The sequence below is a fragment of the Panulirus ornatus genome, chromosome 13, assembly GCF_036320965.1.
Source record: "Panulirus ornatus isolate Po-2019 chromosome 13, ASM3632096v1, whole genome shotgun sequence".
Classification (NCBI taxonomy): Eukaryota; Metazoa; Arthropoda; class Malacostraca; order Decapoda; family Palinuridae; genus Panulirus; species Panulirus ornatus.
Genome location: NC_092236.1, coordinates 55681903 through 55702396, shown reverse-complemented (window position 1 = coordinate 55702396; position 20494 = coordinate 55681903). Strand labels below are relative to the sequence as shown.

General features: G+C 36.2%; 1 protein-coding gene across 2 annotated transcripts in view; it reads right to left on the bottom strand.

Annotated features, from left to right (window-relative positions):
- Positions 1 to 9995: 9995 nt before the first annotated feature.
- The window catches only part of LOC139752918 (bridge-like lipid transfer protein family member 3B), a 140143-nt gene continuing 129644 nt past the window's right edge, over positions 9996 to 20494 (bottom strand). For both annotated transcript variants that reach the window (XM_071668977.1, XM_071668976.1), the window contains 2 exons: positions 14451 to 14604; positions 9996 to 11071 (listed from right to left, as the gene is read on the bottom strand). In XM_071668977.1, the coding sequence (XP_071525078.1) occupies positions 10890 to 11071; positions 14451 to 14604 (336 nt within the window). In that variant the 3' untranslated portion in view covers positions 9996 to 10889. The remainder of the gene's footprint in view (positions 11072 to 14450; positions 14605 to 20494) is intronic.

Below are 20494 nucleotides of genomic sequence, written 5' to 3'. Positions count from 1 at the left end.
TCACTCAAAATCTTTTTCATTCTATGGGGATGGAGGAGAAAGAATACTGGTCATGTATTCCCTGCATGTCCTAGAAGGTGACTAAGATGGGTGGGAGCTGGGATCTGGAAATCCTCCCCTCAAGTATTACTTTCCAAAAGAAGGAACAGAGGAAGGTGCCAAGAGAGAATTTTATCCTCTATGGCTCGGTCATCAGTTCTTCACACTACTTCACACATGCAAGAAATGGTGTATGTATAAAAACGAGAGAATATATATATATAAACAGAGCATGTGATACTACAAATTCATAGGTATAATGAATTGTTTAGGCAACCACTATTATAAAATTACTTAATTAGATACTAAAAACAAAATTTTATGCTCAATACCATACATATATACGCCAAACTTCAAGAACATCTTACAAAAGCAAATAAGGAAAACTCAATTAATTTTAGTCAACCTGGACAATAGATATGCTATAAATTAACAGAATTACAGGCAAAGACTAATAAAACATATTATATAATCTAGATCTACATTTCTCTATTTCTGTCTGCGTATCTCAGCACCTTGATTATTTATATACGCTTCAATTAATAAGATAGTCTTGATGACTCTGGCTTTATTATATCTAAACCATCAAAAGATATAATGATAAAAATATAACAATATCACAGGTCTTGGGAAATATGAACCACAGTTTTCTGATTAAATAATTCATGTCCTGAACAATCACTCAGAAAAAAAGGTTGCTTATGTGCATCTGTTTTACCACTTATATCCCATGATATGTTTCTTATTCCTCAGTACTTGTTATTAGAAGGTATAGGTGCACTGTTCAGATATTTATGACCTAAAATACTGATCACAGTCTGGAAATAATATGATTTACTTTTTTTCATATGAAACTTGTAACTAAGTATTTGAAAGTCTAATTCCCAATAATAATGCCTTTTTTTTTTTAACAACCTATGGTATGTAGATTTTCTTGTTACTTAATTGCTGTTGTACTACACATGCTTTTGGAATAAAAAAAAAAAGTTTTTTTCTATCATTTTTTCCAAGGTATATAAGAAAATACTCAATGCAAGATGCTTCAACCATTACAGTAGAGGGTCTTTTATCTGTGCTGTTCAACTGAAAGGATACCATGGATACCTAATGGGTACAAGAAAAGCATTGGAAAACTGATTACTGAGTAATGGAACAATTGAGCCATATAAAATTGGAAAATGATTTATGTTTTTGGTAAGTTTTTGAAGCACAAAAATAACCTATATTCTTGCCACAAAAGAAAGGATAATCTCATAGATCATATCAAAATAAATATTGTTGGAGCTAAAAATAATCTGGTTGATTAAAAAATTTTCATAAGAATATGCATTTATCCTATCAGTAGTAGTCTGATAAAAGTCTATGAGCTATCCTCTTTCATTGCCTTTTGATCATAGGGACACTTCAACACCATCTGGAGGTAAGCTACACATTCTCTCTCTTCCTTTGCATCATCAGTAACCAGACTGGAAGCTTACGCATGTCAGCACAAAATTCAATTGTAAAATCATTCCAAAGAGAAAACATTATACTATAAAAGTTCAGACTATAAAACATCACACTAACAAAAGAGCAGTGCATGTGCACAATCCTTGAGGCAGACCCTCACTGTTAACATGCCTCCTGTTTTTCTTTGTCCTGTTCAGACTCAATTTTCAGACTCAAGTTCAGCATAGAGGTTAAGTTAATATATACCATCAAAAAGTTAGATCACTTAGCAAGTAAAACACTACTGGTGTCTCTTAGTTCCTATTAGCCTTCATAAATTTATGGCATGAGAAGTCTTCAACTCAACATACAATTTGCTTTCCTTCTCATGGCTCACATAAGTAAATAGTCATAATCAAATAATAACTGATTCATGGATGCATTGTCATTTTTTTCATATGATTGCCATTTCCTGCATTAGCACCAGGAACAGATCAAGAAAAGTTCTATCCATTCACATCAATTCTCTAGTTGCCATGTATAATGCACTGAAACCACAGCTCCCTATCCACAACCATGCCCTACAGACTTTGTCATCATGTACAATAATTTCAGATAAAAGATATGGATACTCAGTCCTACTGACCTTAGTAATGTTTTCATTTGCTGCCATTTTCTATAGTATTTATTGAAACTTCTCATTTTCCATGTTTGATATACCTTTTTTTTCTGAAGCAAATCTATAGTACTGCTTTAAAAAACTATAAATGGTTCTTTGCTACAATATCTTTTGGATGTTTTCCTGTTCCCCTTGAACAAGGATGTTAAGCTAATCAAAGGCAACATCCATCTTGCAAGAGAGGGTCATAGAGTGTTGCATGCTACAGTTATTAAAGGACATATTTTTAGCAAAGTCTTTTTTTTCCAAGAATGTCCTGGTACAAGTTTATCCTGTTTTATAAATGTGACATTTATAATTGTCCTCCCAAAGTGTTAGTTATCACTAATCACACAGTTCTTCCAGCCCCCTTTGCTGTACACTTTCAAGATGAAATTAATATAAACTTGTAATTTGTTGCAGTTTATAAAAAATTTTCACGCATACTAGATGCCACAGTAGCATCATAATAAATCCTTACAGTTACCTCATATTGAATGCCAAAGTGGCATCAGATTAAAAATGAATCTATAAGAAACCGAGATGTCAGTCTCATGATGCCAGGCTTAAAATGGAGGATGGTGTGGGGTACCTAAGACAAATGGCTGAGTGGTACCTATGCAAAGGCACTGGGTTCCTTCAACACATTAGTGGGCGAAGCTTATGTAGAGGAGTCTTAGTTCCCACCTAACACTGCTGCATGAATATAAATGTTTCATTTGTACTTGCAAAACTGTATAAAATATCACTATTTACATATTCTTTCTCTACAATTCCCTTCATTAGAATTATAGCTAACAAATGAACTAATGGTTCTTCAGATATTCATAAAAATAATGGAGAAAATAATGGCAAGGAAATTGGAGTGAGCTAATGTGGCTGCAGAATGCTGCTGCATAAACATATATATTTCACTTATATTCACAAAATTGCTTGTAAACAATCATTATTTACTGATTTTTTTCTGCACAGTTCTCTTCATCAAGCTTTTAGCTAACTCATGGACTAATAATCATTTAGATATTTACTCAAATAAAGGAAAAAATGGGCAGCATAAATGGAGGAATCAATACAACCTCCAACCACTGCTGCACATTTCAATTACAGTTTCAAAATTGTATGAAAACTCTTATTATTCAAACGTTTTCTCTGCACAGTCCTCTGCATTAAGTTTTAGCAAGCTTAAATATCAACATTTAAATAATTACAAAAATAATTGAGAAAATGCGAGGGAGAGGAGGAGTGAGCTAGCAAGGCTGCTGACCTTGAGAGGCCTATGTATTTGGCTGTGGGTCAAAATTAATGAAAGTGCACAAGGAAAAGCACTAATATCTCTCAAGGATACACCACTTAGTATCAGTTCATCATAAAAGATTCTACTTGGCCTTATGCTATATCTGTTTATTTTGATATCATTAGAGAAAAACAGGTTTGATATGCAAAGACTTTTTTCCCCAATGAGGTACTTTGTAAATAAAGACCCTTCTTCCACCCACCCAACAATTTTTTGTGTTACATTCATAAAACATTGTTAATTTGAAAATTTCTGAATTGATTTAGACTGAGAAATCAAGTAAGTAGTACAGTTCATACTATGGCCTTTGGTGCTAAACTTTTCACAATATTCAGTTTCCAGAAAGGTATGATTACATAAAAAGATTTGTGTGGACATGCAAAAGCTCTCTCTGACAAGTGATAAAATACAAAAATGAAGACAAACCTTTCCTTTCTCACCTAACCATCATCTCCATTTTCACATATTTCTACCCTTGATTCTCTCTAATTATATCGTACGTGTCCATAACTTTTAATCTTCTATAATCCATTACAGTATTCTGGCTGAGACAACCGTAACTCCTTTCAGGCATTTCTGTTCCTATTGCTGCTAGAATTTACTGCTTCATGCATATAACTACTGAATTATCACAAAATTCCTTAGGGTTCTAGGTACCAATGACAGGTGACAGTAGAAAGTGAAAGAGTCAACATTCAAAATATCAGGGATTTCGGGTGTACCACTTTCCTATGAGTATAGCAAAGGTATGCATAACAGAGAGAGGCAGATGGACTGTAGTTTCAAACAAAGTATATAAATGTATGTACTCTGTACCTCAAAGTTGCAGAATTAAGAAGTTAGCAAATTCCAACCTGAGATGAGAAATGAAAAAGAAAAGGTACAATTGACAAGAAATACTGATTGATACTGTATTAAAATTGTAATACACATAAAAAGTGCAGAAACTGTATCAATAAACTTAAAGACTGCAGTTACTTTTCCAATGACAAACTGACTGGCCTCAGCCATCCATGCAAGTAATCTTTCATATAAGAGATTACTTAATATTACTACTTGTTATTTTCTTTTGCAATTAAATTGGTGATCCCCACACTATTTCATAGATATTTATTCGCTAATCAATTTGCTCTGCTTCTTTTTTCTACTTATACTTTATGGTAAAAAGGGGAGGCAGAGAAATTAAGATAGGAGAAGCAGAACAGCAAATTAATTAGTGAATAATACTCTTTAAAGAATGGTAACTGTAGAGGCCATCCTCACCCTTTCTGCACTTACTTGTGTAAGCAAGCAAATGGTATCTGATTACATGACTATAAAATAAGTTAGCAAAATTCAAATGAGTTGAAGGTACTTTTGTTGGTATGGTGTTTGTAAGTGTAATGTGTTTTGTAAGTGGTATTTGCTTATTTGACGGCCTAACAGCAATTAAAATTTTTTCAGAAAGTATCTTGAGCACCTTAGCTATGTCTTTGATACTTGGAGGTAGAATAGTGGTTGATAGCTGAAATGCTTAGGAAAGATTTTGTATATCCCACACTTGTTTAATCTCTTTTGCAGGACTCCTTCAAGTTATGCTACAATCAGAAACAGAGAAATAATAAACTAATTTGGAGTGATAAATTCCCTGATGAGATTGTACTCCATCTTGTCCACTGATAATGACACAACTTTGCTGAAGGTGACTTTCCACTCACAGTGTAACCTCAGGCAGATGCAATCTGGAAACACCATAACATATATTGCTAAGTCACTACCTTGCTGAAGCACAGGGTAGTGATGCTGTTTCCTGTGGGATGAGGTAGCGACAGGAATGGATGAAGGCAAGCAAGTATGAATATGTACATGTGTATATATGTATATGTCTGTGTATATATAAGTATGTACATGTTGGTATATGTATGTATATGTGGGTGTATAGGCGTTTATGTACATATATGTGTATATGAGTGGATGGGCCATTCTTCGTCTGTTTCCTGTTGCTACCTCGCTGACGCAGGAAACAGCAATTAAGTGTGGCGAGGTAGCAACAGGAATGGATGAAGGCAAGCAAGTATGAATATGTACATGCATATATATGTATATGTCTGTGTATGTATATATATATATATATATACATGTGCATGTATGGGCATTTATGTATATATATCTGTATAGGAGTGGATGGGCCATTCTTTGTCTGTTTCCTGGCACTACCTCGCTGACACAGGAAACAGTGATTATGTATAACAATAGTAATAATAATATATATATATATATATATATATATATATATATATATATATATATATATATATATATATATATATATATTCTTTCTTTCTTTTAAACTATTCGCCATTTCCCGCGTTAGCAAGGTAGCGTTAAGAACAGAGGACTGGGCCTTTTTTGGAATATCCTCACCTGGCCCCCTCTGTTCCTTCTTTTGGAAAATTGAAAAAAAAAAAAAAAAAAACTAGAGGGGAGGATTTCCAGCCCCCCACTCCCTCCCCTTTTAGTCACCTTCTACGACATGCAGGGAATACGTGGGAAGTATTCTTAATCCCCTATCTCCAGGGATAAATATATATATATATATATATATATATATATATATATATATATATATATATATATATATATATATATATATATATTTTTTTTTTTTTTTTTTTTTTATACTTTGTCGCTGTCTCCCGCGTTTGCGAGGTAGCGCAAGGAAACAGACGAAAGAAATGGCCCAACCCCCCCATACACATGTATATACATACGTCCACACACGCAAATATACATACCTACACAGCTTTCCATGGTTTACCCCAGACGCTTCACATGCCTTGATTCAATCCACTGACAGCACGTCAACCCCGGTATACCACATCGCTCCAATTCACTCTATTCCTTGCCCTCCTTTCACCCTCCTGCATGTTCAGGCCCCGATCACACAAAATCTTTTTCACTCCATCTTTCCACCTCCAATTTGGTCTCCCTCTTCTCCTTGCTCCCTCCACCTCCGACACATATATCCTCTTGGTCAATCTTTCCTCACTCATCCTCTCCATGTGCCCAAACCACTTCAAAACACCCTCTTCTGCTCTCTCAACCACGCTCTTTTTATTTCCACACATCTCTCTTACCCTTACGTTACTCACTCGATCAAACCACCTCACACCACACATTGTCCTCAAACATCTCATTTCCAGCACATCCATCCTCCTGCGCACAACTCTATCCATAGCCCACGCCTCGCAACCATACAACATTGTTGGAACCACTATTCCTTCAAACATACCCATTTTTGCTCTCCGAGATAATGTTCTCGACTTCCACACATTCTTCAAGGCCCCCAGAATTTTCGCCCCCTCCCCCACCCTATGATCCACTTCCGCTTCCATGGTTACATCCGCTGCCAGATCCACTCCCAGATATCTAAAACACTTCACTTCCTCCAGTTTTTCTCCGTTCAAACTCACCTCCCAATTGACTTGACCCTCAACCCTACTGTACCTAATAACCTTGCTCTTATTCACATTTACTCTTAACTTTCTTCTTCCACACACTTTACCAAACTCAGTCACCAGCTTCTGCAGTTTCTCACATGAATCAGCCACCAGCGCTGTATCATCAGCGAACAACAACTGACTCACTTCCCAAGCTCACTCATCCCCAACAGACTTCATATATATATATATATATATATATATATATATATATATATATATATATATATATATATATATATATATATATTTTTTTTGCCGCTGTCTCCTGCGTTTGCGAGGTAGCGCAAGGAAACAGACGAAAGAAATGGCCCAACCCACCCCCATACACATGTATATACATATGTCCACACACGCAAATATACATACCTACACAGCTTTCCATGGTTTACCCCAGACGCTTCACATGCCCTGATTCAATCCACTGACAGCACGTCAACCCCGGTATACCACATCGATCCAATTCACTCTATTCCTTGCCCTCCTTTCACCCTCCTGCATGTTCAGGCCCCAATCACACAAAATCTCCCTCACTCCATCTTTCTACCTCCAATTTGGTCTCCCACTTCTCCTCGTTCCCTTCACCTCCAACACATATATCCTCTTGGTCAATCTTTCCTCACTCATTCCCTCCATGTGCCCAAACCACCTCAAAACGCCCATACACGTACATATACATACATATGCATATCAACATACACATACATATACAAACACGTACACAGACATAAACATATATACATGGGTACATATACTTGCTTACCTTCATCCATTCCTGTTGCTACCCTGCCACACAAGAAACAGCATCACTATCCCCCCCTCCAGCGAGATAGCGCCAGAAAAACAGACAAAAAAAAGGCCACATTTGTTCACACTCAGTCTCTAGCTGTCATTTGAAATGCACCGAAATCAGAGCTCCCTATCCACATCCAGGCCCCACAGACCACTCCATGGTTTACCCCAGATGCTTCACAGGCAGTACCAGACTCTGCCTGCTTAAGGTTACACCGTGAGTGAAGGGTCACCTTTTGGCAAAGCAGTATCACTTCAATTGGAAAAACAGTCTCATCAAAGAGCTTGCTTCAAAAGCTTCCATCCTGTCCTTGCAATTAATTGTAATGCAGTCCTTCCTAAAGCTAAAGGAGTACTTGGATAAGGGGTATCAGGGCCCATTGTGAAAATGGTCCTACAGTTGTATTATAATACTGATGATGTTAATAATATTAATAATGATAATAATAATGATAATAATAATAATAAACTACTAAGAATAATAGCAGAGGATGTTAAAATGAACAAAATAATATCAGTACTTATCAGTAATTATGCCACTATTATCCCCAAAGTTTTTGGAGCTTATTGAAAAGGTAAGAGTTTTGCTAAAATTATCCATTGGTAAGGTTTGAAAAAAAAAAAAAAATACGTGATTATACAGATGATCAAAGTATAACTGGCCAATGTACAAACTAGATTTGGGGTTTCAGATATTCAAGTGAAGGTAACCACTGTCTGACTTCAAATCTGATTTAGTAAATAGAAGTAGTACGACGTATCTTTCTGCTGTTCTTTGAAAAGATACCTGATCCTTGTCAAAATTTTTGATTAGTAACAGCATTTACCAAACAGAAAACTAAACATATGTTAATTCTACATTTTGGTATTCAAGCATTTGACAAATGACCCTCCACTGTAAATGTGAAAATTTTCATGGGTCCAGTTTTGCATAAAAAAATACTGAACAATGCAGTATCACGAAAAAACCCAAATGTAATATAGTGCTACCATACTCTACAATAAATACACATTCTGTGTTTTTCTACCTGATGTCTACAAATCTAATTTTCTATCTAACGTCTATAACTCTATATCTTCATGTGCACTTCATAAAAATATGGATAGGCTTTTTATCAACTCAAAATGCATCCTTAAATCCAGCAGTATGAAATAGTGTCACAACAATACTAGAGAATAACTTGACTTTATACCTAGGCAATATCTATGAGAACATATGGGTTGACTGGTGACTATCGTAAGGATTAAAGTGACTGAATCTGTTGTCAGCATGTTAAGTGTCACTGCTTGAGTGAATAACGTACAATCATTGGTTTACAACCTTTGGATTTCATGTTAACTACAACTTGACTACAACAATGGCAGCACTATGAGATGCAAGATAATGATTTGCAAGTTTTGCAGTATTCATAAAACATGAATTTCAAGACCTAAAATATTTTTTTTCATAAGCGTATAAATTACATTCTGTATTCACACTGTACTATGAGTTGCTCAGAATATTCTGGTATTGTGGTATTTGAGGTACTCAATACAATTCAAGGAATTCTTTCATTACCAGAACATAATTAGTTCTGTAAAAGGGACAAGGAAGTGCAATTCAAAAATTCTGTTTTTGCTTGAACACAAATGAGGCAGAGATAAAAGAAAAAAACAACAGTATGTGCTAATCTATTAAAGCTATCCTACTTGAAAGTGAGTAGTACTGTTTGAGTAGCTTACTTAATAAGAGGTTTAAATCAAGGTATATGATAGTGAATTTGAGATGATTTTCATTTACCAACACCAAGACCTAACTGAAGATTTCATTCTTATTTCAGTAAATATAAAATAAAGAGCAGACTGCACCTTCTACTTCATTCACTTAAAAATATGATCCTGGAGATGCACATACAATTAATTTTATAGATTTACCTGCACTCTCCAGGAAAAGTGTAATATATATCAAATTTTCACACAATGTTACTGCATCAGCTGATTTAATTAAATTTCTTTCACTACCTCTTAAGTATAGAATTATGTATGAATGGGTAAAAGACTGGGACAATGATGTGGTTATCTGAGAAGAGCAAATTTCTCATTATGATATCCTTTCTCCCACAGAAAAAGCCTTTCATGAACTACTGCAAAATGAAAATACTTATATGTCATTTCACTGCCAGGCAGAACAGTATGGAATAATGAACTGTATATTGGGTCAAACATTATAAACAGGACTACATCAAACCTAGAACTATATACATTGTGTAATTCTGGGTACCTGTCTGAAATATCCTGTATTGTAAAGGATACAACGTAAAACAAATTATTTCACTTTCTCTATATTACAGGTCAAACTCTAGTACCAAAAGTACAAACAATAATAAAATACAAATGTAAAAAGTATTTTTGCTTTTGCGTCCAAGTTTAACAACAGGCCTTATATCTCATTGAGCGTACATGAATCACAGACTTTTACACTAATGAATATTCTTTCTGTTATTTCCATTATCTGGAACAGCAAATCACGAGGATTATCTTAATCCAGGGCCTTCAATGTGGCGGAGTTACTGGCCAATGAAAAAAGAGCAAATAATGCCCTGACAATGTGTTTAGCCACAGGCTTCAACCTGTGTTTCAAGGTTATCAGAACAAGGTACTCCTGATTTATGTATGCACTAGGATTTAAATTTTGCCCATTGCATATGCATGATATGTGTAAATATTTCCCAAGCCATACTTTTACAGTAATGATGTTTATGATTTTTTCCATGATCTACATAGTAATTCATCCCACCTCTGCCCTTTTTAACTAGACAGCACCATTCACTAAGAAAAGAATGAACAGAAAATCATCTCTGTTGCGATCTTAAGTATTGGTTTGTACTTAAACTTAATACTGAAACTACCTCCTAGCCTGGTAGGTGGCTTCATTTATCTGAAATTCCCCACTTTTTATCAATTCACTATATTGAAAGTAATATTGCACTTCCATGTACCCCTTAAAAAAAAGGTTACCTAACATATGCTGATTATATTACATAGGCTAAATGCCCACTCTTAATTAAGAAAACTGGCCATTCAATGAGGTTGTTTTATCACAAACTGTTACTCATCTGTGGTATATAGTAGCTGATATCTTCATGAGTGGGAAGAGGCTGAAGTGCCTAATACTGCCACTCACTCAATCACACAAGAAGACTGGAAGCTCTTGACTTTGCTACGGAAGAGGTAACTTAGGTAAGGAGAATCCTTTACAGGACTGATCTTCCTGCAGCTTTGCCAATGTTGCCATTAAAGAGCAATTATCCTCTTGAACCTGTGCAAGCTGCTCTCGTAGTTGCTTTAATTCTTCCTGTAATTTGTCACGTTCATCTTTTATTGACTGTCCTTCACTGGTTTCTGTAAATAGAATAACCTGCTTCGTACTAATCTGCAGTTAATATATACAGTTAAGAGATTAAGCACTGTGGAGACAGAGAATTATACCAAAGAAGAGAAGGTCCCACCAAAGTACTCCTTTCTCTTAAGAATGGTTTTAATTCTACATGTGGCAGAGGACAATATAACATGCTATTTATAGATGCCAAAGTAACATGAATTACTCTCCCTATCCCAACAAATGATTCCTGTCTCTTACGAATGGTTTTCATCCTGTATGTGACAGATGACATAAAAACATGCTATTCATATATGCGAAATTAACTGGAAGTCATAACTACTCAATTAGAATGTGAAATGACTAAAATCAGGAACTGTCTAAATTACCCAAGTGTCTACATGTTATTGAAGCTCCCTCTGGTTTATTTATTTCTTTTTTCACACTGGAAATTTCAGTCACAGACAAAAGTCCACAACATGGCAGGGCCTTAACTGAAATATAGAGATGTTAATGACAGGGATAAAGAATAGACAAGGGAAATTTTTAAGAATTTTGAAGGAAGTGCAAAACCTGACATTTGAAATGTGCCAAGTCATAGTTATTGGGAAAGACATGAGAGGGTTGAGAGTTCCAAAGCTTTGAGGTATAGGAAAAGAAATGGTTGTCAAAATGGTCCACCCATGAGTTGCCAAAGGCTACAGAGCAAACATGTGACACAGCAGCTTACTGAGTTCTGTGTCCTCTAACTAGTGGTGGGGCACACAAGCATCCAGCTCCCAGGAGTAAACACCAAAGTAATGCCTATAGAAAGGGGAAAGTGAACCAACATTACAGTGTAAGGCAATTGGGTCAAGTCTTGAAGTTAGCTTGGGAGATGTTTATAAGTCGGACTGCTTTCGACTCAACTCTGCTGAGTAAGGATGCAGAGCTAGGACCACCCCACATGTGAAAGCAATATTCCTACAGAGACAAACCAATCCATAGTATAAACAGAGCAACTGTTCAGAAGAAAAGAAAAATTGACATCTAAAAAAGTCTTGCAGTTTCTAAGAGAAAGACTGAGCTATTTCTGTAATATGAAAAAGTGGATATAACAGTAATACCAAGTATGTTCACCGAGTCATGAGGTGGAATTACAGAAAGTTTTGAAGAATTTTCAACAAAGAGATGGGCAGAAACAGGGTTCTTGAGGCATTTACACTTAAACAGATTTTGTCTATATCAGAGATATATTGTCTTATCCTAAGTTTACTGAGGAAGTTGTGTCAAGATGAGATGTACATTGAGTGAGAGAAGACAAGTTGTGTATCCGCTCACATCCATTCTCTAGCTGTTAAAACTAATGCACCGAAAACCACAACTCCCTATCCACAACAGACCCTAAGGGCCTTTCCATGGTTTATCCTGAACGCTTCACTGTCCACTGTCAACCCTTGTATATCACATCACTCTGATTCACCCTATCCTATGCATACCTTTCACCTTCCTGCATATTCTGGCCCCAATTGCTTGAATCTTTTTCATTCCATCCTTCTATTTTTAATTCTGTCTCCCTGTTCTCCTTGTTTCCTACACTTTTGATGCATATACCCTCATCATCAACCTCTCCTCACTCATTCTATCTATTTGCCCAAACCATTTCAGCACATCCTCTTCAGCTCCCTCAAACACATTCTTTATATTATCACACCTTTCCCTTACCCTTTCATTACTTACTTGATCAAACCACCTCACATCACATACAGTTCTTAAACATTAAACATTTTATTTGCCAATATGTCCATCCTCCTCTGTGTAGCTTTATCTATAGCCTAAGGATTGCACCCATATAATATTGCTGGGACAACTATACCTTCAAATACTGAAATTCTATGCAGACAGCGATTCCAAAAAGCAAATGACAGTTAGAAAGACTATGAAAGATGGTAAGATTACTGAGCACGATCAAGTGATGATGAAATGATTTCGACTGTCAGAGTAATGGAGTGGACTTGTCAGGTAGCATGATAATGGACTTAGATAAGTTGTTCCATAAAGAACTTAAATTACAACATGAGCATGACTATGGTGAAGGATGGCTTCAAAGATTCAAGAAGTGTCATGGAATTTCCAAGAATAAAGTGTGCGGAGAAAAGCGGTCAGCAAACCACAAAGGAGCTGCTGAGTAAGTGGAAGAATTTGTGAAACTCGTAGCTGACAAACACCTCCATCCTGAGCAGGTGTACAATGCATACAAAACTGCATTATTCTGGCAATGCACACCTAGGGAAAACACCAACAACAACAGAAGACGAAGAAGACCCCACAGGATTCCAACAGGGATGTATCTAGGGGAAATAGCGCCTATGGCAAGCACTGAAATCGCACCCGTCCAAACATATGACATCAATATTATTTACTTTTATTACCTCCACCAAGGAGATTATGTTTTTACTGACATTTGTTTGTTTGTCTGTGAGCAACTTTCAACAAAATTTATGAACAAATTTTAATCGAAATTTTCAGGGAAATCAGAAATGACACAGGGACCAACTGATTAGATTTTGGGGTTGATCTGAATCATTGTCTGGATCCAGGACTCAATTATGGAAATATCAAATTTTGTGAATATTTATTGAACTAATAATGATATCAATGTGATTCCAAATGCCACAGATATGTTTTCATGGTCAAGAAATCTAAATCTTTAAGATCCAAATCATTGTCTGGATCCAGGACGCCATTATGCCACTGGTGCCCCACTTCGAGTGGTGCCCACAACACCTGCCCTACCTTCCATGCCCTAGATACGCCACTGGCTTCCACAATGTTCTTGTAACTGTTCTTCATTCCTCTACAGTACCCCATTAATATTCAATCATCAATATCTCATGCAATAACTGCAGTTTGCAGCAGAATCTTAAGAAAAAAAGGTCTCTCCACACCCTATGTTAATCCATATATGCAATTCAATTTCAGGTATATTAGATCTTTGGTCTTCCTGGACCTACATTATTTCACAACACTTAACTGGAATCCCTAGTCATTACTCTAAACTCACCTTTCTGCACATCTATATAATTAATACACATTGTATATTCCTTTACAAACAATCCCTTGGATAGTTATATAATACGAGCTTCCTTATTCTTTACTATTTATACTTTTCAGATTATTTAATTATTCTTTACAATTTCTACTTTTATTTCTTGTCATCTTTGAAACACATTAACCATTCACATTCTTATTATTACTTAAATTCTTCTGCTTTACACTTAGAGATTTGTGTTTTTCACTTAGTCTTAAGAATTTCCTCTGATCAGTTCTTGATACCGATCAATAAATGTTATTTTTTTCACTATCCATGTCATATGATGCAACAAAAAATAAAATCAGTACAAGATGTAATCAACTTCTCACCCTCTCTTTGGGGAAGTAACGTGAAGATGCCATCACTGTCTCGCTTTACAACTAGTTTTGGAAGCCACACTTGGGTTGGAACTGAGCCAGGAGATGTAATATTAGCTGGTATTCGATCTTCCATTAGTTGTAACCCTACACGCTCCACTAGAACCTGCAGATTAAAAAATGTTTAATACTGTATATTGAGAGTGAATAAAATGGCACACACTTAATTTGAAAGCAGATGAGCAATTGCACTTAGGGTGTAAAATGACCAAGCTAAAGAGTTTTGGGAAAGAGAACAGGCAAAAAATATTTAGGGTAAAAAGATTCCCACATGCAGTAAAATGCCCATGATGAACCACATTCCTTTTTCTTTTATTTGTTTTGAATATCACACAAAGGCTGAAATGGATGATAATATGCTGAAAGGGTCCTTGCAAGACTATCCAGCTGCATTATTCTCCCTGTATTCTATCAGTGGCAGCCTGCCAGTGAATATCCTTACCAAAAAAAAAAATGAAAATAGAATAATACATGAAAAATAAAAAATGAAAATCTGAGAGATACTGAAGGAGTATGAGTAAATCATAGCGAGTGGTACCCTATCAAATATAATGGCAGAATCTAGTATGAGCGTAAGTAATGTCATCTAACGTTATTTTATCTATTCATGTATAGTTACCTTAGGACCCATTTCTAAGACACAGTCCTGGTATTATCTAGGACTTATTTTCCTGGGGCTCCTGCTGCCCAAGGCTGCAGTATAATCATTTACAGGGACAAGATGGACTCCTTTGAAGTGAAAAGTTCCTTAACGAGACTGTATTCTGTTTCATATCTGATGGTGATATAAAAATGAATTTACACTCGTGATGTAATCTCATGTAGGTAGAATTATAACAGAAATCACTTCATTTCTTCTTTGACACATACATCCATGTCAAATCAGTTATACTATCATTCTAAGCATAAAACTTTACCCTTGTATCTCTCACTGATCTGTTGCTCTGCTATGGAGGGAAAAGACAAGTTACCTAATATAACCAACAAATGGACCTCTGTGGTGTAGTGTTCAGCATTCCTGACCATGATGCATTCATGGTTATATGTATATATAGAGTTGCCCATGCTGTTTCGCCTAACATGGAAAAAAATAACTTTTAACTGTTACTTAAAAATGCTTAATCATCTTATTAGTAATCTTTAACTTGTAGCCATAAACCCTTTAGGGACTGTAGTCATACTTCTACAGTTTAGGGTGTTGTCTCTTCCTGCCCTTATTGACATTGGGAAGTGCACTTTATCAGCATGAGGAGGTACCTTAATATCAAAAGCAACTATAATCTGTACTGGAAAAAATGTTAGTGTCAGTTACCCATATAATATGATGGGGTAGTATGACTGATGGTGTCCTTTTGCCTTTTCCAACCTAGTATGACTGATGGTGTCTTTTTGCCTTTTCCAACCATCTTCTAAACTGGAAGATGTGCTTTATCAGGGTGTATTCATGCCTTATCTCACAAGCAACTACAATTAGCACCAAAAAAAGAAAAGAATCCTGGAGTGTAGGTTATCTATATAACATCATGTGAGAAGGGATGGCCTTAAAGTGCACACTAAGTTCATATGTTTGTACAACATAAAATATAGATTACTTACAAGACTCCTTTATTTCATAACTTTTCTTGATATTTCATTTTAAATGATAGGACATAAGTATCTTTTCAAATTATTTTGATAAACCATCATCCTAAGAAGACTTAAGTAACTTTCTGAACTTTTGAATAAACCTCCATCCTAGGGATTTCCCTAAATTTTCTTGGCTTTGTCCTGAAAGATTTATGGAGATGTACATCATCCTTAATTCATTAGCTAATAGCCTGCATGCCTAAATCCTATGCTAAAGTCTCTGTTTATCACTTGACAAAACTGACAGCTTCATATTAAGTTCAACCAAAGATGACCTTAAGTGTTGCAAAATGTTGGTTTTGACAGATTAAAAAAATATTTTTCTAATTTAGGAATAGCCCTTAGAGTATCTCACAGAGACTTTGCTTGAATGGGAAAAAGGGGAGGAGGGGTAAGAGAGGATAAATTGATGCTAAAGAGCATTCCAAAGAATAATGACATGAGAGAGACGTAGGGCTAGAGTAACTAAAAGACATGACATTAAAGTTAGCAAGATACATGTTGAAAAAAGTAAAGACGTAATTCTATTGTATACAACATTGTTAATGCACACAGCAAACATAAATTTCATTAGTTGTTAGAGAACAGAGGCTGTTCAAGAGATAGGACCCCATGAATGTAAAACCCTCCCTCTACAGCACAAACAGGCAAAAACAAATAGGTAAAGAAAGCCTTAAAGGAAAATATCCTTTCATGGCTCCTTCCCCTGTTCCTTCTTTTGGAAAGAAATACAGGAGGGTAAGATCTCCAGCCCCTCTTGGCCACCCTCTACAACACACAGTAAATAAGTAAGCAGTACTCTTTCTCCCCTACCCCAAGGAAAATTTATGATTAGATTCAATATTTTTTGGCTAGTATTAATGTCATATTAGACTTGCCATGTTATGTATCACTGAAGATTGTGACTTTTTCCTGGTAAATTTATTAATTTATCTATGATTACCCAAGGATGAATATCAGTGAAAAAGTTTTGTTACCCAGGACATTTCTAGACGCTACTGCTGTGATACTTATGATTCATGCTTCTTCAGTCTTTTAATGATCTGCATGGTAACACTGTCAATCAATTACTGATGGCAATTAACGTTTACATTTTGAAGCACATATAAACATTAGTCTTGTCTTGCTTGTGATTATTTTATGCAAGTTACTAGGCTGTGGAACAGATTCATTGATCATTATTACTCTTAGATGTTAAAATGTAAGCATTTACAAGTATTTACAAAATCCTGTTTTGCTCAGGCACACTAAAAATGGGCTATGTATGCTATTCTGCCCCAGTGGATTGGACATGAAGAGGTAAAAAAAAGTACGCAGACGTAAAGAATTCTGATCCCCTTTTTGCTCTTCTTATAAGCAACAGACACTGCAATGAAATTACTGATAGGTACTTAAAGGGCAATAATTCTGATAATAAGCTTATCTCTGCTCTGTATTCTCTTTAACCAATAAATGCTGGGTGATACAATAAATCAAATCAAGATTAAGAAAAAAAATCTTCAAATTTCCCATTGAAAATGAAAAGAATACATCTAAAAGCTCAGGATATGTACAAACATTTGAACTAACATATCCTTATATTGGCATGGTATAATGATAAAGTTAGTGCATAGATCCCCAATGAAAGCAATATACATGTAGGAGGGTGGGGGTAAATGTGAAGTGAGCCTTGTGGCATATTCATTCAGTACTTACATAACTCTTATGAAAAAAATAGATGTAAAAGTAGAGAATCTGTACAAAAAAGGGAGCTAACATAACATTTTGAAGGGCAAGATGGAGGTGGGGGGGGGGGGGGGGTTACAAGGAGGAAAGAGAGGAGCTTTATGACACAAATTTACTAACTGACACACAACTTTCTATGTTTTTTTTTTTTTTTTTTTTGCCGCTGTCTCCCGCATTTGCGAGGTAGCACAAGGAAACAGACAAAAGAAATGGCCCAACCCACCCCCATACACATGTATATACATACGTCCACACACGCAAATATACATACCTACACAGCTTTCCATGGTTTACCCCAGATGCTTCACATGCCCTGATTCAATCCACTGACAGCACGTCAACCCCGGTATACCACATCGATCCAATTCACTCTATTCCTTGCCCTCCTTTCACCCTCCTGCATGTTCAGGCCCCGATGACACAAAATCTTTTTCACTCCATCTTTCCACCTCCAATTTGGTCTTCCACTTCTTCTCGTTCCCTCCACCTCCGACACATATATCCTCTTGGTCAATCTTTCCTCACTCATTCTCTCCATGTGCCCAAACCATTTCAAATCACCCTCTTCTGCTCTCTCAACCACGCTCTTTTTATTTCCACACATCTCTCTTACCCTTACGTTACTTACTCGATCAAACCACCTCACACCACACACTGTCCTCAAACATCTCATTTCCAGCACATCCATCCTCCAGCGCACAACTCTATCCATAGCCCACGCCTCGCAACCATACAACATTGTTGGAACCACTATTCCTTCAAACATACCCATTTTTGCTTTCCAAGATAATGTTCTCGACTTCCACACATTCTTCAAGGCTCCCAGAACTTTCGCCCCCTCCCCCACCCTATGATCCACTTCCGCTTCCATGGTTCCATCCGCTGCCAGATCCACTCCCAGGTATCTAGAACACTTTACTTCCTTCAGTTTTTCTCCATTCAAACTTACCTCCCAATTGACTTGACCCTCAACCCTACTGTACCTAATAACCTTGCTCTTATTCACATTTACTCTTAATATTACACATATTTACATATATTTACACATATCTGCATATATATTTACAATTCAGAACTGCTTACAGAGAGTGGTGGTCTGCAACAATGGTGACATAGTAGACACACAAATGCCAAAATATTGGAAAGGGGATCCTTAATGAGCATTCATAAGTCTTAACAACTATCTTTTGTTTCTAAGGAATATATGCATAGTTCTTGTCGCTGGAATGGAAATGCACATTTTACACTGATTCTAAATTACAGTTTAAATTTGGAAACTGATCATATCAATCATCCTTAACTTTCAGTGAAAGTAAAATCTCTCCGTTGTCTTGTGTACGTTTTTTTCTAACAAACAAAATGAGGTTTGTATCAAAACTAAAAAGCAGTAGACACAAAATATATTAACTAATGCCTGAATTAGCTTGCTGCATATTACACTGAACATAAAGTTGCTAAATAAATATAATTATTAACAATAAGTGGTACAACATTAAGAAGTGGAAAGCCAAAAGGCACTTTAAGGCTGTTTAATATTCTACCATAGTAAAAATTCTCATGCAAAAATTTGCAAGCCAAATGTCTTTGGCTATATTCTTTTCTTTTATGTTCAAGGCTCCAGTCATGGACAAAAGTCTTCATCGAGGCTGGGCCCTAACTGAAATATTGAGGGAATTATTGATTGGAAATAGAAAAGGGAAACTATCAACAAATATTTGAGAAAATGAAAAACCTGTCTTTTGAAATGTGCTAGGTCATAGTTGTTGGGAAAGGCATGTGAAAGCAGAGTTCAAAAGCTTCGACATGTAGGGAAAGCAGTAAAGGTGAAAATGGCCCACCCTTGAGTTTCTGATGGCCACACAATAATTATGCAATGCAGCAGCTTGCCAAGTATTGCGTGGTCTAGCTAGTGGTGTGGGCACACAAGCAGCCAACTATTGGGTGCAAAGACCAAAGTAATACCTACAGCAAAAGGAAAGCGAACTGACATTGCGGCACAAGGCAAGGGGGTCAAGTTTGGCTGGAATAGTTTATAATGCGGATTGCTTTCAACTTAACTCTCAAACAAGGATGCTAAGCTAGAACCACCTAAAATGTGAGAGCAGTATTCCATACAAGGATAAATCAATCCCTTGTATACACAAATCAACTGTTCAGAAGAGAAGTTTTGATATATAAACATATATACAGAGGAAGACTTAGCTATTTCTGAGATGTGGGGTTTCAAAGAAAGAGTGGATATTACAGTAATACTAATTATGTTCAATAAGTCAGGAGGTGGAATTACAGAACCTCAAAGGAGAGACGAGAGCTTGAACTTTCATCATTCAGCACTCCTGAACTAGCATATGCATAACCATTCCATTTTCCTAGTCAATATGCAAATATATGTAGCTTTTATTTCCCAAATTTTAAGGAGTTTGTTACCTCTGGAAGGATTATCTACTGTGTAATTTAGAATTTTTGGTCACATGTTGTTCTTGACTTATGCTGACATGTTTACAGATGACACACATGCAGAGGAATGAAAAGGAATTCAAACAGCAAAAGTCCATTGGGTTCTTTTGAGGCTGTCTGTGATAGTGGAAGATATCAGAAACTCATGGGGATGATGACATAACAACTTCCTGCATACACTTTTTCCT